This window comes from Rousettus aegyptiacus, unplaced genomic scaffold (assembly GCF_014176215.1).
Source record: "Rousettus aegyptiacus isolate mRouAeg1 unplaced genomic scaffold, mRouAeg1.p scaffold_m13_p_6, whole genome shotgun sequence".
Lineage (NCBI taxonomy): Eukaryota > Metazoa > Chordata > Mammalia > Chiroptera > Pteropodidae > Rousettus > Rousettus aegyptiacus.
Genome location: NW_023416309.1, coordinates 85,292,535 through 85,312,194, shown reverse-complemented (window position 1 = coordinate 85,312,194; position 19,660 = coordinate 85,292,535). Strand labels below are relative to the sequence as shown.

General features: G+C 38.6%; 1 protein-coding gene and 1 long non-coding RNA gene across 2 annotated transcripts in view; both read right to left on the bottom strand.

The window, feature by feature from the left end:
- HEATR6 (HEAT repeat containing 6) overlaps positions 1-14,217 on the bottom strand; it is a 31,194-nt gene extending 16,977 nt beyond the window's left edge. The window contains exons 1-9 of the mRNA XM_016131426.2: positions 13,998-14,217; positions 11,662-11,769; positions 9,368-9,508; positions 8,791-8,906; positions 7,821-7,935; positions 6,262-6,363; positions 4,966-5,103; positions 2,724-3,022; positions 1,693-1,870 (exon numbers count right to left, since the gene is read on the bottom strand). Of these exons, the coding sequence (XP_015986912.2) occupies positions 1,693-1,870; positions 2,724-3,022; positions 4,966-5,103; positions 6,262-6,363; positions 7,821-7,935; positions 8,791-8,906; positions 9,368-9,508; positions 11,662-11,769; positions 13,998-14,216 (1,416 nt within the window). The 5' untranslated portion in view covers position 14,217. The remainder of the gene's footprint in view (positions 1-1,692; positions 1,871-2,723; positions 3,023-4,965; positions 5,104-6,261; positions 6,364-7,820; positions 7,936-8,790; positions 8,907-9,367; positions 9,509-11,661; positions 11,770-13,997) is intronic.
- Positions 14,218-16,020: 1,803 nt separating this feature from the next.
- LOC107503300 lies at positions 16,021-19,446 on the bottom strand. Its single transcript, XR_001595205.2, has 3 exons — positions 19,316-19,446; positions 17,255-17,369; positions 16,021-16,187 (listed from the first exon to the last, which is right to left on the bottom strand). It is a non-coding gene; the product is annotated as an uncharacterized LOC107503300 (long non-coding RNA).
- Between the last annotated feature and the right edge of the window lie 214 nt (positions 19,447-19,660).

Below are 19,660 nucleotides of genomic sequence, written 5' to 3'. Positions count from 1 at the left end.
AATTTCTCAGTGTATCCAGTGAAAATTGTGCTTTCAGTTGAATTTGCCATTGGTCATATCGGAGCTGCCATGAACTCATACTATCATCACTGTACACTTCAATGACAAGAACTATTACTGTTGTCTTGTCACGTTTCATCCCGGCTAAGAGAAACTTCATTCAGCCATCTCTATACTCAATGAGCACCTAAGAAGATGACCACTCAGCCTTTCTACATGGCTGCACCTCTTAATCTAGCTCTGATCAATTCAAAATGCTGTTCCATTCCAATTACATGAACCAGTACTTCTAAGTTTTTGCATATAACTTTCTAGAAGTCTATAAAAAGCCTCTCAGACTGCCATCATTACCAAAAAAACTTTCTTTTACCATGTGTTTTGGTGCACAATTAATTACACTATGGACATTGTGCCCGAGGTATACTTCCAAGCCTTTTGTGCACAATAATTATCACACTTATTTACACCCTTCTAAACTTAATAGCTGCTAAGAATCTACTGATATAATCATTTCACTTCCCATTACATTGAACTGATAAATTTTAATCATTATTTTGACCTTTTTAAAATCCTCTTTAAGAATGATGACTAGTTTTCCATTTCTCCAGGACCTTCAAGTGGCTTTTGTACTACTGGACCTAGGACATCTCCCAGAAGGAAGTTTTATACTTTTTTTACTCATCACTTTTCTTGTATTCACTGAATTCAAACAGCAAGAACATATCTAAATGGAACCCAAATCATGGACAACTAAGTTGCAGTACATACAATTTCTCATAGTACTCTTAAGTCAAATGTAAAACATTTAAAGAATATAAAGACATAAACATCATGAAAATTATTTCAATCCACTTTCATCGGACATGTCCTCATAACCTCTCATATCCCAAACTCGCACGGCCCACATCCCCTCAGCTGCAGTGCAGCTGGTTTACTTGGCCTGCTAACTGCTCTGCGGCACCATCTCCTTGGCTATCCATTGCAGCTCCCCTCAGCTGGAGAGTCTTTAAATATATATATTTAGCCTTTATAACAGTTTTCCTTTCGATTATTAGAATGGCTTCATTATTGATTTACTTGCTACCATTCATTTTCCTTTTATCTTCCAGGTTCTCATTCGCTATTAATTTAATCCATCTGAAAATTTTCTAGTGGTTTGACTACTTAGGATATTGGGTATTTGAAATAACCTACAAGGTTATTTTGTATAACCTACAAAAAATACTACTGTCTTAAATAAAACTATTCACTTTGAAAGGAATTCTATATTGTATACTTTCACGAAACGTCACAAGCATTTTTATAAGCCTTACACATTCTTCATAACCATTTTGTACCATGATGTTCATTGATTATTTAAGCCATTTTTAATTTTTTCCTATTATGAGTACCATGGCAATCAATATTTCCATAAAAGAGAGGGAAGCACAGCTGCTTCAGTGCAGCTCAAAGGGGACAATAACTAAGTGTGCTCAGGCTTCAAGTAGGCCCTGGGGCAGGAGGTGACCTCAGTGTGATCTCCCTCAACCTGTTTTCCACATAAGCCCATTTGCCGCCTACCCAGTGGTTCTCAAGTCAGGACTTCCATTGGTAGTGTACGGCATTCGGCTAAGATTGAATAGGGCAGAGAAAACTATAAAGACTTGTAAAGTTTTCCTCCTGGCATAATGCTTGGAATTTGAATGCCCTTACCTTTGGTGAAGGATCTTTCAATGTAAGAGTCATCAAGGAGACAGACTGTGGGCTTCCCAGCTCAGGTGTATCAGGAACAAAGGCTGACCAGTAGCCATAAAGAACTTTTTTTTCTATTGATTTTATAGTAGAAAGAAAACAAGCTAATGCTCCTTGGCGAACTTTGGCTTGGTAAGACCTTTAATAACCAAGAGAAGAAAGAAAAAGTCTTTTAATAGTTTTTTAAAAAAATATAAGCATGAAATACTATTTATTTGAGCCAACTCAAATGACATGGAGAAATTCAACATCTTGACTAAGTCCTAAAGATGGCAACATGACATTTTAAAAAATCGTATTTTCAAAATGTAATTAAAACGTGTTAAAGCAATTTGTTTATATAACAAGTTAATAAAGTTGACAATTGATAAAACACAACCACATAGAGAATGAGAGGGCAGCATTTTGATGATAGGTAACCAGCATTACATGAGACACTGTGGAGGAGCCATTCATCCAACAAACATGTATCCTCATGTGTGTGTCAGGCATTGTGCTGACATACACCAAGTCCCTGCCCTAGATGAGCTTATTAATGCCAGAGACAGACAGCTGAAGAGATAACTACAACACATCATGATCAATATTAAGGCAGAGATAGGTAAAAAGGTTACCTAAGCCAGAATTGGGTGGTCAGAAAATGCTTCTCAGAGTATCTGACTGCCAAGCTCATATTTAAGATGAGTAGTGGTTAACAAGACAAAAAGGCAAAAAAAAAAAAAAAAAAAAAAAAAAAAAAAAGAAAAGAAAAAGAAAAAAGAAAAGAAAAGAAAGAAAGAACGAAAGAAAGAATATTCCAGGTAGAGGAACTACATGTACAACATGTACAAAGGCTGATCAAGAGAACAAGGCAAAATGCAGAGTAATGCAAAGTCCCACGTAATTGCGAATCAAGTTAAATCACATGCGCCAGTCATATAACTTAGCAAAGTTATAAAAACTTTTATACAACTTAAAATATAAGGCATAAAAGTATAACAAAATACTACTACCTCATTTTACTCTGCAGGCCTCCTTCAGCATCAGAATAATCTGACTCACTGCTGCTGAGCTTTTTCCAACTGGGAGAGCTGAAGGGTGAAGACACTCGATCTTTTCCTGCAGCTCCACTTCCATCTAATGACAAACTCTGGACACCCAGGGAGGAGAGCCGCTGAGTGTTCCCTTCATGCAGGTTTACTCTGTCCAAGCCAGTGACCGGGGCTGCTTCTTTTTCACCACTAGATTCTTCTTCGTCCTCCTCACCTTGCTGGATTTTCTTTGGTTTTACTTTTGATTTTTTCTTTTTATTCTGATGTTAGGAGCAAATGAAAACATTTATATGATAGCTATTTCAAAACAGCTTTTAACTGAATCATTAGTACTTTCTCATTTGAGAATTACCAAATATGTCCCCAATATGTCATTGGAAGAGAGAAAAGAGGAAAAATAAAAAATGCAGTACTTTCTTAACACTCTTAAGTGTCAGTGTCAGGCACTATCTTAAGTGCTTACGAATACCCTATGGGACTATACAAAGCAAGGTATGAAAAGTGTGGGACAGAGCAAAACTTGTGGCCTGGGTTTACATTCCACCCCTGTAACCCTGGGCAAATTGTTGAGCCTCTCTGAGCTTGACCTTCTCATCTGTGAGTATAAAGCTAATGATACCGACCTTACACATCGCATAGCGTGAAAGCATTCTGCCTTCTCAACTGGTGTTCTGCAAGAGAATTAAAGTCTACAGAAAATGACCTGAGTGACTATTTTCTCAGTTCTCCCAAATAAGATCCATAATTAGTACCACTCTGGATGCATAAGAGAGACATTAATCCATTACATATATGCATGTTTCAGGGCACTGGGGTTTTGTAGGTATTGATATAAAGTAAAAGCTAGTTTCTTTCTTTTCCTTCTTTCTAACATTCAAATATCTCCAGAATCTGTGCAAATTTTCTGAACTTGGGGAAAAATGATCCTCATCACTTCCACCTTAGATTATTAATGTGGCTCCAGACTCAAACTACAATGATTTTTCTAAAATGCAAATCTTATCACATCACTCTGCTATATAATATTCTTCAGTGAATCTCTCCACCTATATGATAAAAGCCCAAACTCTTTAGCATACTATATAAGACCCTTATTATTTGGCCTCTGCTTCATACTTGCCCCAACCCTCCCCTCCTTGTACCTGACACTCTTGCCCAACTAGTTAACTATGGGCTACACACACTCTCATTCCCTATGTTTACACATCTTTTGTTCCCTGGTAAGAAAACACTTTCCTTCCTTCTCTGTACCACTACTAATTCTTGAGTCTCAGTGTAGCCACCACATCTTTTAAAAATCCTTCTTATTCCTTAATATGATTGGGTACACTGAATATATTCCCAAAGTACCCTGTGAATATTCTGGTGAAGGAAACCATAATATTACATTATAATTGTTTATTTATCCATCTTCACTTTTTCTCCAAACTCCTAAAAACAGACTATATCGTTAACGCTTAGCACAATACCTGGGATATAGCAGATGTATAGTAAATGTAAACTAAGTGAATGAGTGAAAGAATTCCTAATTATAAGCATTTTCATCAGGTATTACATTTCTAGATGTAATACCTTGGCCATGTATCTGTAGATTCTAGCTTCTCCAACAGAAACGTGAGGGAGAGGCCAGCTATCTGGAAAGGCTGGGAAATTGGTAAATATAAGTAGCATAGAGATAGTTAGCTGATTGGTAAGTGTACTCTAATGGTCCAGAGAGGGGTTGGCAAATTATAGTCCAAAGACCAAATCCAGCCCAGTGCACAGCCTGTTTCAGTAAATAAAGTTTTACTGGAACACAGCACACACATTCTCATTAACATAGTGCCTATGGCTGCTTTTGCCCTAGAACATCAGAGTTGGCAGTCGCAACAGAGACCTAAAATATGTACCTGCTAGCCTTTCACAGAAAAAGTTTGTTGACCTGTGGTCTTGAGCATTTGAGAGATGAAGATGCTTGGCTTTGGGTGTAAACTGAATGCCTATTTTTTTATAGCTGTTATACTACTTAGACAGCTTAAAATATAGGATACTTTAACTGGTATTTTTTAGCAGTGTGATGAATTTAAATTTACTACGCTAAAACCCCTAATGTGAATCAAATTCAGTGTGAGCCTTTGGCACAGTAGTAATGTAAATCACAGAAAACACAGAGCAAGCAATTAAAAACAATCTGGAACTTAAATGTAAATTGGCATAAATGTACCACAGTTGGTCGAGAAGTGCTGGATTCTGATTGCTGCGGTTTGACGGGTGGTCGCCCATCATACTGAGGTAGCGGAGTGGGGTACAATACCGTGGGCATCTCTATGTTTACTCCAGGGAGTCCATGAAACATGGATTTCTAATGATGATGATGAAGGAAACATACACAAAAAACATAAATCAGAAACCAGACTTATTCATTGTGTTCTGGATCATACAAACAGATTATTGTTTAGAAGCTTAATTCAAGAAACAAACATGAGAGAAAACAGATAGCTTGAAGGTTTAGGACTTAAAGAAGAATTTAATTTCATCCAGGCTCCAGGTGGGTCTGGTTTGTTCAGATCAAGTTAGGTTTGATTTTAGTTTACTTATTTACTTATTTTTATTTATTAATTTTTAAAATTTACCCAACCAGTTTTATCCAATTATTTTATCTATCTATAATTTTTTTTTTTTTTACCAATCTATCATTTATATTTAGCTTATCCATGTCTACATCCAGATATCTATCTATTTAGAAGTAGTTGTGATGGCACAGGGAAAGAATAAAAATTTTTGTCATTATAAAACTAAGTTATCACACATGGCTTTGATCGGAAGCCGGGACAAAGCTTCTTACCATTTCCTGGCTCAAAAGAAGACAGCTGAGCTCCAGAGAGGCTGACCTGCTTGCCCGCTGACTCACAGGCTCAGAAGCCAAAAGACAGCAGCCAACTGACTCATTTCTTGATTGGCCTGCCCACTACTTGGGGGCAAGGGCCAAGAAGAAACTCTGGTTCTTCTTTCGAGTACAAAGAGATTCAAAATAATCTAAAATAATCAACAGATCATACCTCATAACCTATTCCCTAAGTCAAAATATATTTACTAAAGCAAGGTTTATTGTTTTCTGTTTTTTGTTTTTTGTTTTTAATTTATTATTATTCATGTCTACAGCACCTTGTCTTCCTAGGTGGTCACCCATCCAAGTACTAAGCTTAACTTCCGAGAGCAGACCTAGGGCTTGTTCAGGGTGGTGTGGCTGTAAGCCATGGACCGTGGCTCCCCTGGGGTGTGAAACCCAGGACCTTCTGAGTGTAATGCAGATGTGTTAACCGCTACACTATGGAACCAAGTCCCCATTAATTTTAAGTATGCTTGAATATAAACATTTTATTCTTTTCTCTTAAAAAAAAAAAAAATACCCTAAAGCTAGCCTTGGAGTGATAATGTAAAGTGGTTTTTATTCCTGGGGTTTAATAGGAAAGATACTAACCATAATAAAGATGTGGAGTTTAAACAGATAATGTCTTACCTTTAGCACTGCTAGAAGAGCTCCAAGGTCATCGGTCTGTGTCAATTTCATCTTCCCACCATTTAAAAGAGACTGTATACCTTTCAATGCATTTTGTAACAACTAGGGGGGAAAAGGAGACTGAGTTAAAAGATAAATGAAATTTGGTTGTCTAGGCATCAAATTTCTAGCACCACTTAAAATGGAGAAAATGTCTTTAGATGATGAAAAAATATTTAGATGGGAAGGGTGGGGTGGTGGGGAAAGTAGAGATGAAGATCCAAAGAAGAGATCTCTTCCAGCTTCTACTAATTATTTTCCAGAAGAACAGGGTGTTCTTATTGAATAAGAGTGACCTTATAAGAGTATATAAACCAGCATGTACAAATGATGAGTAAAAGAGAAGGAGGGAGGGAAGAGATATTTGGTGGGAAGAATGTGACTGGAATGAAAAAATGGCAGCAGAGATCAGAAGCAGGGAATATCTATAATGCAGCAACTTCAGCAGCTCTTAAAAGCAAAGAAATATATGTGGGGACAGGTTCCTGGAGGGCGCTTCTGATCAAGACTGATTTTTGACTCAAATCTCATTTCTAGGATTCTGTCCTTTAAAAATACTCCCCACTTGAAGAGAATGTGAACTGTAGCCTTGTTTGAAATAGTGGAAACACTGAAAAAACTTCAATTTCCATCAATCATGACAATGAATATATAAGAAGCTAACCCTCTGCTAAAATGTGAAACTCAACAATAATAATGGCACACATCTTGCCAAGCACTTTAAATGCTTTATTTCATATACTACTCATAAGACCTTTAACAAGGTAGTTATATCATCTGTCCATTTCTGAGATAAGGAACATAGAGGCTCAAGAAGTTAAGTAACTTGCCCTAGGTCTCCCAGCTACAGAGTTAGAAAGCATGAGGTACATGAAAAGAGGTCCTGAATAGGTACCGAAAAGAGGTCCAAGAGATAGTAAGCTTAAAAAAGAAAGTGGCAAAACAGCATTTAACATGAATCTATTTAAAAATTATAAATATGATCATTTATATATAGAAAAAAATATCTGGGAGCTCATAGGACAAATTGTTTCCAGTGGTTATATCTGAGCAGAAGAGCTATAAGGAACTTTCACCATCTAAAATCTATAATTTTTGAAATGTGCTACTCAGAATTTAAAACATGTTAAGAAATTGTCGTATTTGCAACAGATTTTTTTAAAAAGAAATAAAATATTGCAGATATTATTGAATCCACTCCTTTCCCTTCCACCTAAAAGACAGTCACTAATCTGAAATTGTATTGCTTTTATAGTCAGGAGGGAAAAAATAGTTTTCCTTAAAAACCTAGAATTACAAAACAAAAACAACAGCAAAACAAAACAAACAAAAACAGTGTCTTGTAATTTAAACTTGAAAAATATGATTTTAATTTTTTAGGCTATTAACATTACACTTATACCTTTATCTTTAGATAAAACTAATATAGCAACCAAATTAAACTCTTTGGTTACAGCTTCTGTTTCACTGCTGCATCTAACACATCTATAACATTTACAAGATTAGTGAGTCCCACCTACCATGCAAAACGTGATATCATCCATATCAGATGATTTTGGAGACTGTAAAGTGGTCAAGAAAGCTTGAAAGCAAATATTTTGGTAGGGCTCCTCCAAGTACGGCTGTCCTGGCACACTGAAACACATACAGAGAAAGCAGCTCAAACTCAAGTCTCCCTTGAAATGGGCTTGCAAAAGAATAAGAATTAAAAGTAGCAGTAATACAGACTAATGGAGTTGGAATATATCCTTGAATAAAACTGTGTTATGGAAGATCGTACACTTTGGTTAATTAATTACTGCTGTGGGACAGGCACATGACTTGAATGAACAGGAAGAAGGAATCATGATTTCTATAGGGAAAAGGTACAGAAGTTTATAATGGAATAAGTATGGAGAAAGAGAAATCTTATTCAGTTCTGCTTTTCAGTTCTTAGAGGAAAATAATGCATACAGGTCCTGCATTATTTGTCAAGCCAGAATCACACAGCTGAACCTGCCTTCCTAGTCACTGAACAACACTGCAATGTAGAGACAAGATATCATACATCGGTTCAAGTTTGTGCTGCTCATTTTCTATTGCATGAATCTAGAATTGGGATTGGTTTCATTTTCTTAGAAGAAATTGGCCTTGACAGATAAATCTCAAATTCATATGAATATATCCTTCCAAAAGACTGAATAAGGTTAGAATTTATAGTGATAGAAAACAAAACCATGAATGCCGGACTTCACCTATATCACTTTCACTGTATTTTAGGATAAGGTCCTAGTCTATTTTTCCCTCATTTCTTTACAAACTTTGTGTACAAGCAATATTAAAATTAAAAATAAACAATATAAGATGCACTTATTAGCAAAGAACATAGGAAATGTAAAGTAGGTTATGTTTCTAAGTTGGCTCTGGCTTCAGACACATTGAACCACCTACAAAGGGCCCACAAGAAGCCCTATCTTATTATGACTGGGAAATATGATTGAATCCACATACCTGAGACATAAGTTTGCCATACAATGCACTGCAGCTCGCCGAACTTCAGGGTCGGACTGAGCCCAGTCACTCAACTTCATCAAGAGTCCACTCTTGCCTAACAAGTCTGGGAGGTACTGAAACAAAATAATAGCCAATGTTGGTCAAAGAACAGCTTCTGGAAAACATCACTCTTTAGAGAGATTTCATTTTTTTAACTAAAGCGCAGTTTAAGTACCAAAGACTAACTGCTAGGTAAATCTTTCAGATGGGCATGCAAAGATATGCCAAAAAACATCAGGAAGGATCATCACTCCCAGCCTAGGGAGTTGCTGAAGCTCTCTAGTCTTGGCTGCAAAGATAATGCGTAATGATATTGGTTACTATTTACTGAGTGCCAAGCATTTCACAAGCATTATCTTCATCCTCAGAGAAAATATTTTATACGTGAGGAAAGGAGACTTGGAGATGTTGAGGAACAGTTGTTCCAGGTGACACACCTAATTAATGACAGGACAGAAACCTCAATGCAACTCTGTTGGTTCAGAGCCTGTGCTCCTAACCTTTCAAAGGAAACACATAATGTAGTTTAAACTACCTTCTGACATTTTGAGCCATTGCAGTAAACCAGAGCTGCCAGAGCTTGAAGAATTTTCACATGTGTCCAGGAACTGCACTGTTGAAGAGCAGAAATCGTATACGCCAACAGGAAATCCAGGTTCTGTTCATCAACAATCACCTATCGATAGAAAAAAGAAATACACATGAGCTAACTTCTAAAAAACTTTCTCCTTTCCAGAAACATATGCTCATCTGAATCAAGCTGTGTAAGAGAGGGCACCTGTGTGTCCGTATTTTTTTGTGCCAAAAAGATCAGCTCTGCAGGCCTTGAAAGCTCTATCATGATAGAGCCTTCTCCTTGCCCTAGAGCCTTGTTCACTTGTTACCCTTTAGTCCCTCCTCTCAAAGTAGAACATGGCAAAATCCTTATAACTTTTCCTTTAACTAACCAGACACTGGCAGCTGTAAATACACAGATATGTAAGACTCGATCCACTGATATTTCTTAATTCAACTAAACTGCCTTATTGAATTAGTAAACACTCAACAAATACATCGTGAATAAATATGTCTGTTAAATATTACTATGTCTCTACTATGATATGGCAAATATAACAGGAAGAGATGGCATATCCCTAACCTCAAGCTGTTTATAATCTTGTTGGGACAAAGTAGGCTAATCCAAGTATCAATTCGCAGACAACTGACATAAACTATCATCAGATGCTAGAGAGTTGGTTAAGAATTGTAGATGCCATAAGTGATAAGAAACTATTCCAATTGCCAGTGTTAGAGATAATATAACTGAGAATAGTAAACATTCAGAAGCTATCACATCAGTTTGAAAAATTCTAAACTTGAAAACAGCCTTATTCCATTTAGGAAGTCATGTATAGCAGACTGGTACCTACCAGGATTCACCTCCTCTTTTCTTGCTGGCAGAGTAGATTTTATTTGGGTGCCCACCATTCCCATGAGACCTGAGGGTGAATCCTAATTAGTCTAAGACAGTGGTACTCTACAGGGGCAATCTTGTCCCTCAGGGAACATTTGGCAATGTCCATAGACATTTTTGATTGTTGCAATTGGAGGGAAGCTATTGGTATCTAGTGGGTAGAGGCCAAGGATTCTGTTAAACATCCTATAATGCACAGGGTAATTCCCCACCCCACCCCCCAACAAAGAATTATCCAATCCAAAGCATCAACAGTGCTGAGGTTGAGAAAGCTAGATGTAAGGGTGGAGCTGCACACAGTAATCATCTAGGGAGCTGAAACCCTCCAGGTGATTTTAACGTGTAGTCAAGATTGAAATCTCTGGTTTAAGCCACTCATAATACCATTCCCCTGATCAAACTGTTTTAGAGGGGCTCTCATTATGACCTCGGTCTCCACTGCCAGATATTTGGGCGGTCTGCTAGAGAGTCTATAGAACACATTTCCTCATTCTTAAATAAAAAAGACACAAAACAAATGGTTCTTTTGCTTCTTCTGGGTGTTATTTATTTTGCATGGGATGACTGGAAATGAAGCAGCCATCTTATTACTGTGAGAGATGCTAGCTCAGGATAACCCACATACTACAGATGGCAGAATGAAAAGATGCCGATAAAGCCTCCCTCAAGGCTTGTGACACAACATAATTTGTTTTAAAAAAAAATTGTTTGACTTCTTGATGTTGGCTTTTCTGTTTCTTGCAGGCAATAGCACCTTAGATTACATAATGCTAACTAATAAGTTTTGTTCAAACTGCATTTGCATATTCATGTGTTTCTTATAGTAACAACTTTAATTTTTAACTATTCCTAAAAAGATAATACATTTATTTAACAAATTGGAAAAGGTTCTAGAGAGAAGGGAGCTAGTACAGACCTTGATATAAATAAATGGGGTCTTTTTATTTAGCGTCCCTTTTGCCCCCAAGTTAGTTCTCCTGTTTTATGAAGACCAAAAGTGCCCACAAAAATGGTAACTTTGGAAAAGAGGGAAAAATACTGGCAGGAAAAGTAGGGAATTATTTCAATTTGTTCTTAGATATATCTTGGACAAATACATCTTTCATGAAAAATTCTAAGACCTAGGGGCCTGAATGATTCTCGTTTCTTGAACTAAACAAAAAGGAATATCTCTAATGGAGAAACTTCTTGAATTGTGCAGAATTTTTTTTTTTTTTTGGTCTGAGTTATATTTGTTTTAATATCATTCTTAGTGAGCATTTGCTTTTTCTATAGCTTCTCAAAAGACTGGCCTATCACACCTACCACAAATGTATTTTAACAGTACTTATTGTCGAAGTTCATGATCTGAATTCTAAAGTTACATGAATGATTACCTGTAATGTGTTAAGTAAGTGGTGGATAAGCTGAGACACTTTGCTGACAAGATGATTCTGATTAAGAGGCACCAGTCGGCAAGCTTGGACAAGAAGAGTACTGACGTCCTACCAAAAAAAAAAAAGGACAGTAGAAAGGTGATATACCTATTAGTCATGTGAAGACCCCCACCCCCACCCCCACCCCCCAAAAAACACGGCCAAATGGGAATAAAAAGTGAATGTTCACACTCAAAATGGGGAAGAATGAAACTTGAGGCAGAAAGTAGGGGGGTAAAAATAAAATGAAGTACAAAACTAAGATGTGCTAAAAAAAGAAGGAAAAGAATCAATATGGCTTATGTCAGGCTAAAGACTCCTAAAAAAAGACTATACATATGTAGAGACAGTACAATTAAATAACTAAAGAAAGGCTTCCACAATATAAAAGCACATACTTAGGTTAAAAATATCAAGAACTAGCAAACCAGATTTTCAATGCCAATGGGAAAATCAGAAACGATGCTTGGATGAATTTAATGTAAAATTAGGAAATTTGAAAGAACAAAAGAGGAATCTATTTGCAAATCAGACTATTCATTCACCCATTGATGTTTATTGAATGAAAGGACTCTCAGTACCTACTATGTGTCAAGTAGTACACTAGGTCTTTGCATTCCAAATGTAAACAAACATATTTCAGAACCTCTAAAAACTCACAGTCTAGTAAGGAAGACAGAAATTCTCACAAATACTTAAAAGTGAATCAAGTGCTGAAAGAATTAAGTACAAAGTCTGGGGAAATGGTAATTAGGAAGGTCTTATGAAGGTGATTTTTAAGTAGAATCTGGAATAATTTGAAGGATGAGTAAATATCGGCAGACAGACAAGGCACTGAAAGACACTGCAAGCAAAGGGAATGAAGGGTACAAAAACGTGGAATGCCAGTAGGTATGAAACACCAGCAGGTGCTTGAGGAACAAGTTTGAAATGACTGCACATAGCACGAAAGGAGTGACAGGACAGGAAACTGAAATGGCACATATTTTTGGAGCACAATTATAAAATTATAAAAATTAAAGTCTCCACTACTCCTTTAATTCCACTCCACTCCCTAGTGATGTATACTATTAGTATGTTGTGAACTCTGTATGTATAAGTATACAAAAATTTTTAAACTTCCCCACCTATATTAATATCATACTACATGAACTATTCTGTAACTTACTTTTACCATTTACCAATACGTGTTGAAGATCTTCCCAAATCAAAGTTTTACTTTTCTAATCACATTTTTTTCCACTAAAGAAAAGTTCACTCTGGCAGCAGAGCAAAGAATGATCTGGAGAAGGGCTTGCCTGGAGCCAGGATAAATTAGAGGAGGCCAGAGGAATAGGCCAAGAGTCATCTTGCCTGAGGGCCTAAGGGATTGGCAATGGGAATAAGAGAGGAGGGGATGGACTGAAAAATATTTATGAGATAGATTTGAAGAAATCCAGATTGGATAGGATCTGGAAGGAAGGAAAGGGAAAGAACCAGTTTGTGCCCTTGTGGGTTGGCAGGCTGTCTATGTTGGCGAAAAGAACAGGTTGGGAACAGCGTGTGTGTAGGGATAATGTACTCATTTTTAGGAACTGTCTGGTTTGAGGTGCCTGTGAGCACCAGAAGGCAGTGGTATGATGGGGTCAGGAGATTCAGGGAATTTAGTAAGCAGCATCGTAGGCCTGATGTATGTGAACAATACTCAGAGTCCACATACTTCTAAAGAGGTACAGAGGGCAGAACTAGTACAGAGAAACAGAAAATGGCAGGCATTGTGACAGACTTAGGTTCCAATTCTAGTTCTGCCTTTTGCCAGCAACATGACATTGGATCTTTATGAGCCTCAGTGTTCGTTTGCTTGTTTGTTTTTTTCCCAGTAAAATAAACCTAATAATACTCATATTCTAAGTTCCTGGAACAGTGCACGGGAAAGTACAGTATGTGCTCCGTGTATCACGTACTCAATAAATTGTAGTAGTGAATCTTATATACAAAGTATTCTGGATAAAGGGAGTGGAGAAGGGGGACGGGAAGGTGGTACCAGAGATGACACCTGCGTTGGTATCACAGTGTAAGTCATCTAAGTTGGGTTTTAAAAATACGGATTTACAAAGAACTGCAGGGTCTTCCAGATAGAGGGAGAAAGGGAATGTGCCACGGCTGGAGGGAGCAAACGAGCCTGGAACCAAGTAATGCCAAGTGGAGGCGAGAAAAGCCGGGAGAGGCAGGCGGGAGCCACCAGCTAGGGTCCCTGAGGAGTGGGGGCGGGGCCAGCAGGCGCGTCCGGAGTCCTCCCCGCCCCGCACACCGCCTACCTCCGGGGCCACGTCGCCGCCCTCGCTGTAGTTCTCGGAGATGAGCTGGTCTAGGAGCAGGTGGATCTCGGTGCGTGCGGAGTTGCTGTCATCCGGATGCAAGGCGCAGAGCCTGGCCGACAAGCGGCGGAACCCAGTGCCTAGGTCGTGGGGTGGCTCCCGCGGCACCTCCCGGGACGACCCACCCAACAGGGATCCTGCAACTTGCACCACCGCCATCTTTCCTACGTAGAACAACAGGGAAATACTTCCGGGGCATCCCTTTCCCCGCGCGCCAGTCCCGGAAATATCTTATTTGGTCCAGAACCCGGCGTAATAGTATTCCACGGTTACCACCTCCTCAGACTATTGCCTTACAAATACTCATCAGAAATTAGCTTGAAGACTTTTTTGCCGCCCACCTCTCCTAGATCCCTGACTGAAGGAGACTATCCTTTCAGAAAGTTTGTTCCTGATCAGGGCCGACATTCCTGTTTTACCTGCGTTTTAGATTCTGGCTGGGGTTGGTGAGGAGCCGTTGTGGATGGCAGTGGCAGAAACTGCAAGTTCTATGTCGTTCCTCTACTTTTCTTACATCGTATTACAGCCCCTGATATTTTCCCCAGGCACAAAGCCACACCGAATAAAAGTTAAATTTTCCAGTAGTCTTTGTAGCTGGCTGTGAATCTTGTGGATCTTGAGACACCTCATCACACACACACAAAATAATTTTGGAGTTCAAAGCGAGTCATGTAAACTATAATCTGCTGAAGGGTGACCTTGAAATTAAATTCGGGCAGACTGGGAAAACCTTTGAGTTATGCAAATATAAGGCAAGTTCTCATCCATGGCTCTTAGGGAAAACCTTGTAGCCACCTGAATGTACATTTTAGATCCTGAGAATAAAACATTTCTGTTTAGCAATGACAACTGAGGGTTTGCTTGAGAAGAGCTAGTTCTCTGAAGACTTTGGGCTTCTTTGGGGATAAATATGTTTTTTTGTTTGTTTGAATGTAGACTTCACTATGATTGTATATTATTGTTTATTCTTGGAATGTGCGTATATGTATGTTATATATATGTGTGTGTGTTTGTGATATTCAAGCATTTTGCTCAGACATCAGGAGCTGAGACCTAGTCACTAATGTTTTAGTCTGAGTTCTCCTAAAGCAGAGCCGCAGATGAGTTTGGTATGTGGGTGATGTATTCAAGAATGAACAAGGAAAAAAGAAGAATCAAGACAAATGTGTGCTATTGAGTTGGCCATTGCAAGGGGTGAGTGATTGCTCACGCCTCAGGACTTTCTGACAAGCCTTACTGGATGCTCTCAGAACCTGTCTCCTGAGGTATAGAAGGGGGAAGCATATATCCGTCAGCCTTTGACCTCTATTGTCAAGCGTTGCCCCAACAAGCATGAATTCTCCAGTCTTCTGGGTTGAACAGGCATCAGTATGTGGTGATTCCTGCAGAAGTCTCTTATTGTATAATCAAAGAAGCCCTGAGGCAAAAGTGAGAGGTGTGGGAACTAGGTTACAAGTTCTCAGTAAGACTCTGACAAGTTATCTTGTGCTAAGTTAGTCGATGCCTGAAATAAACTGGTTGCTGTAGCAATGATTAGAATTAGAATAAGAGTATAAGGTGAAGAGTATCTAAAGCAGTGCATAAGAGATGTCCAACACACTGGGCTAGAAGGACATGAGGTCTGGTCATCACCACAGAAGAGGTGGAGTGAAAGGGAGTGTAGAAAGGATTTGAGTTTAGTGTGGTTCATCATAGGTTGCATTGGGATTATAGTTAAGACTCTGACACCTAGCTGCTATATGACTTTGAGCAAATTACTTAATTTCTCCAAATTAAGTAAGTGCCCTTACATGTAAAATGGCAATGGTAATGGTAATAAGCAGTCACAAAGTTCCTGGCGGGATAAATTAGATGATGCTTGTGAAAAATATAACACAATCCTTGTTGTATAGCAAGTGTTCAACAAAGGTCATCTATCCCCCAACTCTTCCTCCTCCTCTTCATCACCCTTGCCCAAATAATTCAAGTAGTGTGGGTACTTTTAACAATGCTGATTTATTAAAACAAAAAACAAAAACAAAAAAACTTTTTCCCCCCACCATGTCCCTTGTAATCTTCATTTGCAGGTCCCCATTTTCATCTGTCTTCCTGAGCAAGGCTCTCCAGTCACATCTCTGAAGATAAGACACTCTAGGAAGGGATGAGCAATTATTAGAGAAGGACGACCCTTAAGATAAGTTTTCATCTGGGAAATGGACAAAAAAATTGTATGACACCTGAATCCACAGAAAATAATTGAGAGGCAAAAGTTCCCAGTTCTAAGAATCAATAAGCCCCTACATGGAGCCAGCAAGGCCAAAAGGATCCCAAGAATTGTGGGTGGATTGGACAAATAATACATTTGGAACAAAACTGGGTCGTTTTTAAAGTATATGTTGATTCTCTTGTGTTTAATACAACTTAATTTATAATCAAAACTGAATCACAGTAGTTTTTTTTACAGTAGCTTTTAATTATGATTTTCAAATTTAATGGTTACTGAAAATGAAGAAATTATCATATGAGGACCCTGAAATAATTTTACAGGAAAGGAACTTTCATGGGGCAATATGGCACTGTGCATCAGAGGCTAAAAATGAGCATGCTCTTTGGTCATTAATTATACTTCTTAGAATTTATCTTAACAAGAATTAATAAGGGCATGTACACCAATTTAATATTCATTACAGCCATATTAATAATATAAAAATAAGAAACATTAAATGTGTGTTAATGGAGATTGCTAAGTATTTAAGCATATATAATGGACTTCTATAAGGCCATTAAAGTTGATAATATAAAAGCATCAACGTTGGCATTAAAAATTATTCACTAGCTATTTCTAAGTGAAATAATCAAGCAATAAAAATAGTCACAAGATTATCTCATTTTTATATTACATATTTGTGTGTGTGTTTAAAATATTCACTGAAGTGTTAAGCAGATGCCATTCGGGGATGGAAGGTTATGAGTGATTTTTATCTGCTTTTTGATCAAGTAGTCTGATTTCTCACCAGGATATACTACGTAATTAAATTATTTGAAAGGTTTGGAAACCAAAACCCTATAATAGATGCTTCTTTTGGGGGGGTGGGTCAGTAAAGAGGGAGGGACCCCAGAGAGACAGGCTTCTGTCCCACCCATATCTGGAAAGTCCCATCAGAGCCAAGTGTACAGCCTGTCTGGCTTGGACAAGGTTTGAAGCAGCAAGAAAGTACCTGAGTTTTTTTACTTGTCTTTAGTCTGAAACACAGATGTGGCCACATCCATTGCTGACACAGCGCTCCCCTGTATCACAGTCCCAGTCACTTCTGCAGAGCTCAATGCAGCTGCCTGCATTAAAACAGACCAGTTGACTACAGCCATGCTTTAGGCACAGGTGCTAGAGAGAACAGCCCTTGATTAAGGAGCCAGTTTCACTTTTTTCTTTTAATGCAATGCATAATGTAATTTAAATGATTACTTGAAGAATAATGCTCATTAACATCTTATACTTTTCAGTTAAAAACAATGCATTCAGATAATCCCAATAAAGCAAGGCCTACTTTAAAGATGTGTAAGAAGGGGGCCTAGTGGGATGTCTACAATGTACTTGCACACTTCAGATAAAATCAATATCATCGCTCCATGTTTCCATTAGCTGTTGTTGATTTACAATGAGAGGGTTAAAGACTTCTTGTCCTCACTCATGGCATTTGGTCACTCATTATATCTGTTGATTTCTTACTATGTATAAAGCATAGAGGTAAGTTATTCAGGAAATACAAAGATGTAAAATAGGATCATTACCTTCAAGCAGCTTAGAGTCTAACAATGGAAATAAGACATGTTTAAAGCACTAAAAACAAAGCAGTGTGGAACAAGTGTACTGAGAGTGCTATATTCAAAAGACTAAAGGGACTCAAAAGAGAGACATTACGTCCAATTAGATTAATCAGAAAAGATGATTCTTGAAGTACAGAAATCTTTTTACAGCAAAATTGAAAGAGATAGTAGAGTTTTGTGAGAAAAGAATTGCTAGCAAAAGTTCACAAGGGAAAAATGCAATAGGGCTTGGACAAGGGGAGGTACGTGAGGTATGTTGGGCACAAAATTTAAGGAAGCCCTTGCACAACCTTGAGAGTAAGCACCTCCTTAAATTTTGTGCCCTCGGTGCCTCACCTGCTTCACTCCTCACCCTGAAATACAAGGAATACAGAAGGAATGGCAAATGGAAGGCTGGATAAATATTAGGGAACAGTTGGGAAATTAAGCAGGAAAAGTAGGTAGGGACGAAGTTTCAGAGGACATATCTTGAGGACCTGAGGAGTTTGGGTTTCATTTGGTAGGCCCGGAGAGGAATATACTATTTACTTACAAAGGTTATTCTGGTGTGAGAGCACAGAACAAACCACACTTCAACAAGCAAGCAACTTTCAGGAGGAAGAGAGGGCCAGGGAGAGTTGCTGGGAAGCTATTGCATTGGCCCAAGCATGGGGTAACCAGGGCTGGAAATACAGTGTGGCAACTAGGGGGTGAAAAGGAAGAAATATGTGCAAGAGACAATTTCAAAGAATGATGTTATTTAGCAACCAGGTGAATGTTGTGGGGAAAGAGCAAAGAAGAGAGAGGAATAAGAGTTGAATCCAATAATATTTAGAAAGAAGAAAGAGATAAAGTGAAGAAAAGAAAGTTTGAGGACTGATGGAGTGGCAAAAAATGTCAGATGCTGCAGAGGTTAAGAGTTTGGCTACTGAAGAGAGTCAAGAGATTCGTCAGCAGGACTAAGGAGAGAAGGTTCAGCAAAGTGATAGGGGCAGCAATGGAGACTATACTCAGTCTTTAGGGGGTTAAGGAAAGAAGTACGAGGCAATAAGAGCAGAGAATTGATTACTCCTTTGAGACTATAAATAGTAAAAGGAGAAGGTTGATATAATTAGTGTTTAACATAATTAAAATATTTTCTCTGGACAATCCAATCTATTTGTAGCAAGAGATGAAGAAACTGGTAGAGGGAGAGATGCCGGGGAGATGGAGGTTGGCCGATGAGGGAGCAGAAAGGGAGGAATGGAGGAGAGTCCAGATGGAGGTGTGACCCAGGGTAAGGATGGGAGAAAGTGGAGGCAAAAGAAAAGAGATTCTGCAGTCAAGGTGGGTCCCCGGTAACAACTCCTTAACTAGAATGTCTTTCCTTCTCTTATTTCTTCCCCTCCTCCCCCCTGCACACACTGGCCTCTGATGTTCTACTTGCTGGCTCCCTCATCCAAAGAAGAATGGAGCTGCTTTCTGTCTGGACTCACCCAAAAATTGCAATGGTCTCACTGCAGCCTGAAGCTCCAGTACCTCTAGGCTGAGGGTGATTAGGAACACCAGGAGGAGAAAGCCTGCCAACTTCATCGTGCTGCTGGAAGCCTTTGGTAAAAATGAAGCAGGACTGCAAACAGCTGCAATTTATGCCTTTCCGCCCACTGAGCTGAAATGCAAGGCCAGGGGTGGGACTAGGAACTGTGGGAACTTAAGCCCTGCCCAGAAACTAATAGTTTTGGAGAGCACACAATAAGTGTATCCTGGACCATGTCACATTGTTACCTAAACAAGTCTCTGAGCCAAGGGAACACCCTCCTCTAAGAAATAAGACTTCTAAA